This window comes from Montipora capricornis, chromosome 8, assembly GCF_036669925.1.
Source record: "Montipora capricornis isolate CH-2021 chromosome 8, ASM3666992v2, whole genome shotgun sequence".
NCBI classification, from domain to species: Eukaryota; Metazoa; Cnidaria; class Anthozoa; order Scleractinia; family Acroporidae; genus Montipora; species Montipora capricornis.
Genome location: NC_090890.1, coordinates 23,589,300 through 23,596,226, shown reverse-complemented (window position 1 = coordinate 23,596,226; position 6,927 = coordinate 23,589,300). Strand labels below are relative to the sequence as shown.

The 6,927-nt window shown below is 36.3% G+C and overlaps 1 protein-coding gene across 1 annotated transcript in view; it reads right to left on the bottom strand.

The window, feature by feature from the left end:
- LOC138059495 (uncharacterized protein KIAA0930-like) overlaps positions 1-6,886 on the bottom strand; it is a 15,048-nt gene extending 8,162 nt beyond the window's left edge. The window contains exons 1-9 of the mRNA XM_068905135.1: positions 6,751-6,886; positions 4,689-4,840; positions 3,717-3,760; positions 3,371-3,431; positions 2,362-2,439; positions 2,197-2,225; positions 1,986-2,058; positions 519-584; positions 152-226 (exon numbers count right to left, since the gene is read on the bottom strand). Coding sequence (XP_068761236.1) covers positions 152-226; positions 519-584; positions 1,986-2,058; positions 2,197-2,225; positions 2,362-2,439; positions 3,371-3,431; positions 3,717-3,760; positions 4,689-4,840; positions 6,751-6,850 — 678 coding nt within the window. The 5' untranslated portion in view covers positions 6,851-6,886. The remainder of the gene's footprint in view (positions 1-151; positions 227-518; positions 585-1,985; positions 2,059-2,196; positions 2,226-2,361; positions 2,440-3,370; positions 3,432-3,716; positions 3,761-4,688; positions 4,841-6,750) is intronic.
- Positions 6,887-6,927: the final 41 nt, after the last annotated feature.

Below are 6,927 nucleotides of genomic sequence, written 5' to 3'. Positions count from 1 at the left end.
ATCTCACTCGTTCGCTTCGCTTACTCGTGAGATATTGTTCTTGCCACTCGAACATAAAATTCATATCTTCTCGCCACCGTGTAATATCCTCTATGTACACAAGTCTATTGACTTGTCAAAAAAGCAATAAAGAAATAGTGCCTGAACATACCCGGCCATCATATACTCTTTTGAGGGACTCGTATCTTATGGATCCTAAAAAGATAACTCCTTCAACAGATTCAGTCTGCAATGATAAGCAATAAATTTCAATATTTTCCCACTGGTAGACACAAAAATACTAAAGATAGATAGAGGATCTTACAAGGCTGTGTGGAAATATGAAATTTCTCTTCAAGAGTTGAAAAATATTTCACTCATCAACACTTGAAAGGCATGATTTTTATATGTAACCATAGCAACAGTGATTATTTCACGTGTGAAGATAATGTTATCTTCACATTTGAAGATATCATGTTTTTGCCTAAAAGCTCACATGGTATTTCATTGGTGTTTATATAATAAATTAAGATGTGTACCTTATCTTTTGCCACCAACTCCACACAAACCATCTCATTTTCTTGTAATGCAAAGTCTTTGAAAGTCTGTCAAAGAAAAAACCTTTTTGTTTAGGGTTTACCAGTTTCAGCACTTGGACTCCTTCAATTTGACTACTGGCTGTTTTGCTGTTATGTGGACTTATCAATCAGTAGTCCAGTCATTCGTTATATTTCTTTTCTTTTTCTTTTGACCAAATTGGAGGTCAAAGAATAGGGGAGGATATCTACCGAGCTGCAAAGCAGGAGTGAAGAAATACTGCCTCCCACTTTCACCAACAATGTCGTGAATGTTGTTTTACAGTATAATTACATCATACAAGCTGAGTATACATAGTTAATAGGCCAAAACATTCAATGAAAGTCTCAAACACTGGATGAGATATTGTGTTCCTCTTGGTCACTTATGGATTAATATTCCCTTGCTTATCAGAGAGAGTTTGAACTTGAAACGCCAAATGGGAGGTCACTGCTTGTCATAAAAGCATAAAATTTTAACTTCATTCTACCTTTTCTCTCTCTCTTTTAAGAAATTGCTAAATACCTATAGCAGACAGGGAAACTAGTGTCTCTTATTTTTAACAAAACACTTTTTAATCTGACATTAAAATTTTGCTGTTTGCAATAAAGATGATTCAAATCTCTTTATCATCTTCAAGTTAACCCACAGGTGCCCCCAAACTGAGCCCTACCAGGGTGACGTGCCAGACTGTAGTTTTGTCAACGTTTGCCACTGTCGTTGACAACAATTGTCATTAACAAACTACCTTCTGGCAATCTGGTAGGGCTCAGTTAATGTTACACAATGTAAGTGGGTAGGGTTACAAAGCCAGTTCGAAAGGTCAATGTGTTCAACTTGGCTCTTCCTACCATCTTTCAGAAGGTTTTTCCTTTCGATCGAGTAAAACAAACTACTGCCTGAGGTCGCTCACAGGTTTGCTATTGCACTGTTAGTGGGTTGAGATGAAAGTTCAAACTTTGTCAATTGATTCTGATGTGGAATTGTAACTGTGGGAACATTTTATTTCGGAATATTTGACTCAATTTGGTGGGTTCCCCAGAATGGAGTGTGCAGTCCTGGGATTTTATGATACCATTCACAACTGAGGAATTGAAAAATGGTTCAAATCGTGTTGAATCTGGAAAAAAACAGACAGGAAGGAAGTAACCCAGAGTGGCAATAAGGAAAGAGTTTTTAATTGGATATTTTTTCATATAATATTATCTTCTTAATTAAGCCTTTTATCAGGATTCCCATGCAAATCCTTGTATTTTTGTCGGTCATGTTTGGCTTTCCCTCTCATTGAGCTTGGGATTCCTGTGGTTAACCAAAGAGAATGTGTGAATTGTACAGTTGAAAAATATTCTCTATAGATCTAAGGAATGATGAAGGTAAAGAACAATGAAGAACTTATCACTTGTATCTTATACCCCTTTCGGGCAACTCACCTCCTCAAAGTTGTCAAGAATAAAAAATATGTTGGGATATGAGATCTCTGCGGAACTCCCTTTCGAGTCCATTCTGAAATGTGATTAACTTCGATCACTAAATAAATTTTACCTAACTTTGTACAACAGTTCCAAAATCCTCAAATCACTGAAAAATATTAAGCCATGTGAATTGGCAGTTCAATGAATGTGAAACACTTTTGATTCTTACCTCCGTCTATCTGGTGAAGCATACACTTTCTGAAATCAAATAAGCCAAATTTATCTAAAACTCTAGTAATGAAAACAATCATCTATTCTTCCTATGTACAGACAATAGGGAAAAAGTTAACAAATACTGGATTACTAAAAGTAGTCAGTCAACACATCTACTTACTTGTGATATTCTGCTCAAAACTTTCATTTCTTTTTCCTGAGGTTTTGTGCAAATTGCACATGTCAAAGTGTATTCAAACTAAAGAAAAAACAATTAATTTCCATTTTGATAAACTTACTTCCTTATTGATTGTGTCACAATTACAAAACAACAACAATACTGTTATTATCACTAAAAATATCTATTATTATCATTATTATATAGATTTAGCCAAGAGTGGAGCTCCCACGTTATATATTCTTAACACGATAAATTAAATTTAACCTGATCTGGTCCAATCGACCAGTACCTGGTCAGTGATCAACTTAAAAAAAAAACAGCTGTTCTCAATGAGCTCTTAACTTGAGCCTACAATATGGTCATGTGATACCTTGTTTTAAGAGGTGTCAATTGACCATAACATGGATGTCCAATATTAAAGATGTACGCTGTAAACTAACTGGCCCCAGTTGTTCAAACAATGGATAGCGCTATCCGCCAGATAAATCACTATCCAGTGGATAAGTAATAGTAGAACTTGGATAGTGATTTATCCAGTGGATAGTGCTATCCACCCTTCGAACAACTGGGGCCTGGAGTATAGCTGCCTCGATGAGCTCTAAACATGAGCCTGCAATATAGTCATGTGATACTGGTCACATTTAGTATACAAGGAGGGGGAGACATACGCATATTTGTACGGTGACCGAAACCAAATTTTCTTGCTTATTTTGTTACCCATGGTGGTTCAAATTTTTTCCTGGTTTGAAATATTTTAACCCATTGACTCCTGGGAGTGAGACCTCACTGATTTTACTCTGCCTAATGCCATTTGATTTTACTCGTCAAGTGGGGGCGTCATAGGGTGGCTGAAGAGTCAATGGGTTGAACCATAAAGAAATTTAAACCATAACATCACTATAATTATTATTAATTTTCTTTTAGGTGATGGAAGGCGCAAACTCCCTTCAAAATGTCAAAATCTTTTTGCTATCTGACAATTTTTAAGAATTCCACATTTATTACTTACCTGATGTAATATTAAATTGAGATAAACTGACTCCTCCCAGTCAATACTTGGATCACCCAAACTGAAAACAGAAATCAATTCTATAATATAGTTGGTTAACTAACTGGTTAAAGTCACGAAAACAAGTTGTGGCTGGTCATTTCCATACAACAAAAATACAGCTCTCCGGAATTAATTTGTTGTCTTTTGATTGAACAGTTCATCTCTCTATCACAATTTGGCATCTGATTACCAGTAAGTAACCTTCTAAAAACTTAAGGTTCTTTTTTATTGTCATAGACCAAACTGTGGTGGAGGCATATGTAGGTCTGTACATAAGCAAACTCTCTAAAAAAAATAATCAAACCTTGGTAAAACTTTAGAGTCTTTCCTAAAAACTGCAATTTTTGACTAAAAAGAAAAACAAGCAAGAGTTAGAATTTGAAGATGTTACGTTATCAACTACAGCACCTTTGGGAAAGACTGTACCAATAATGTACATGATACCACAAACAAAGGGCAATTTTTACAGTTGTGTGTTGAGTGACAAAAATAATGAATAACTATTAATTATTAGCAACGGTGGTCATAACCTTGTTGAACACAGACTCGGTGACCACTTTTCTTTACATGTAAATCATGTTCTTCCAAAACAAAATTTGTACTGTACAACATGGAAAACAGGGCAACCAATTTGAAGTGCACTTAACCAGACTACACCTTAAGGATGTCCACAGTGCAATGCATCCCTGCCATTGATGTCGATGGAGGATAATAAGGGTGATAATCACTGTACAAGAAAATATAAACTAATTGCTTGCAAAAAAACAACCAACTCTGCGATGTGCCCCTTCTTTACCACTTATGGATCACCACATAGCCACTGTAGCAAGAACTGAAAGGGGAGGGAAAGGGGAAGGAAGAGTGAGGGCTCAAAATGGGAGAAGGCTCAGGGCCATTGGCTTGCTCCTCTTCCCTTCTTAAGAGTTGTGCTGTATTAAAAATACAAACAACTAGTAGAAAATACTCAGCAATACTACACACCAAAACATCTACATGTAATAAGTCTGTAGTTATTATCCAACTTTTTCGCACTAAATTTTTAGCAAGTGAATCGTAAACAACTGAGAATGTGTGACAGATTTGTGCATGCCAAGCGCAGGGCAAACATAAGCACCTAAACTAATGAAACCAGTTCTCTACTCGACAATGACCTAGTGTACAATAACTAACTGTATAATATGATCATGAAATATTTGTACTCATGCATTTTCTAACAGTACAATAACCAATACAGTTAGATAATGTGAATTATGTGATAAATTAATTATCCATGTACCTCTGAATCTCTAGTAACTTTTCCATCATGGTTTGGGTTTTTCCCTTTCACATAGAAAAGCAAGTCATCCCTTGTCTCATCATTATTACAAACAAAGTACTGTGAGAACAGTCTTGTCCAGAAAGATTCAATTGCCAGCACAATGAAACCCTCTGTTAAACAAGACACAAAAATACTGTTATTGGTTTGTTCATTCATTCTTAATAGAATAAAGGGTTCATCAAGATTTATCAGACAGCTGGGTTTTCTTTTCTCTCTTTTCTTGAAATGAGTAACTAGTTTTTTCATTTGTAACATGTTCGTAGAAAGCCCATTTAAAAAGAAACCATGCATGCATATAAATGTGTGATGGTTCATTTTTCAATCAATCTGATTCAAAATTTTTCAAACTAGTACAATTTTGCATTTTTCCTTGTCTCAAAGAAAATGAAAATTGAACAGTTTTGAAAATTTCTTAACCAAGAAAAAATAAATTATGAACCATAACACATACGTGTATACCAAAGCACAGCACCTATATAAAACATCAGGTGCAGATGATGACAGTTTGACTCTCAATGGTGGACATTGCTTTAGTGACAATAGTTTGACAAAATCTTCACATATCTGTATAATTTATTAATTACTGGGAAAATAGTCATGTATACCAACATAGCATGTGAGCAGACGTGATTCATGTAGCAAAGGGAATGCAATGAGAGAGGTCAAATACTATCAAGTGGTACTGTATTTATACAAACAACTGACTACACACTATAACATGATCTGAAGACGACTTCCACTCAGGTTGTTGGCCAGTCTCAACAGTCCTGGACAAACTTGAGATGGCATTAAAGTAAACAAGACGACCTTAAATTACAGGGCTCAAAATTAACGAAAAAATCCAGTCACAATTTTAAGACAAGATACGAAAATTTAGTCGCAATTTCGCAAATTTTAGCCGCAAAATCGCCACGCTGCATTGTGTTGTCAGCGATTTAGCAAAAAAATATGAGCCCGCAATACTTGTATGTAAAGAAACCACTGAAAATGCCGAATGATCGAAGGAATGGAGCTGTGCACGTAACATCGCAGCTAAATTACTCTACAATTACGCTATCAGAGAAAATTCACAGCGAGAAACAAAACATATTTGTCATTTACTTATTTATTTATTTATTTTAGCGAAAGTAGCATCAAAAGTGGCAACTGCTAACCCTTTTGTTTCGAAAGAGCGAAGGTGACAACAAGTCGCAAATTTGCAACTTCTCCAGATATTTTAGTTGCAAAGGGAAAAATTTACTCGCAAATGCGACTGTATTGGTCGCAATTTTGAGCCCTGAATTACAGATGACAACACAGCTCCTAATGGGCAACATTAGGCTTAACTGTAGAATAGCTAGCCACTCCAAAAACAGCTCAAAAAATTGTGGCTACGCAGCTACCCTGTTACCCACAAATGCATGTAAACTGTGGCAACAATGGCAAAAAAAACCTCGTTCTCAGAGTGTCAAAAATGGTGAGGCATCCCATAGCGATGATCATCGTGTAGCCAAGTAACCGCATAGCCGCATAACCATACCACAGTTTATGCACCACTGCCATTAACAACATACTCGCTCAGTCACTCATTTGTTTCGCCACTTAGTAGCCAAGTATTCGTGCAACGGCAGCAGGAAGCAACTCCCAGCTTTGAATGCGTAACTCAATCCATTAGACAAACGAATGGAGGGGGTAGATTTTAGAAAAAATGTAGTGCTACGTTAATGGGAGAGTATAGTACAAACCAAATTTCCATTACTTGAGCTTATTGTACATTAGACAGTTTGCTGTCATTAATTTTGCTTTCAATGCTTTATCAGAAAAATTAAATAAACCCACACCTAAAAAACAGCCCCTCTCCATGTAAAAAAAGAAGATTTTTCAGGAGGAAAAAAAACCCAAAACATTTCTTACCCACAGAGGAAAATTACTTCGTGCACGCTATTATCTCGTGCTACCAGTAGAGACAGCAGAAAATTGCTCGGAGAAAACATATTCGGCTTGTGACAGCTCTGTGCTATTCTAGATACATTACACGTACCTTCACTTTCTTTATCGAGGTGCTCTCTCCGTCTCTCTCGACAAATGCTCTCCAACACTTTTGTCAAACTAATAGCACCGATTTGCTGGGCCGTCGCCATATTAGTTAAGAAGTCACGTGATCAAATGAACATTTGATGCATTTTGTTCCATTCATTCTTATATGACGACAGTAACC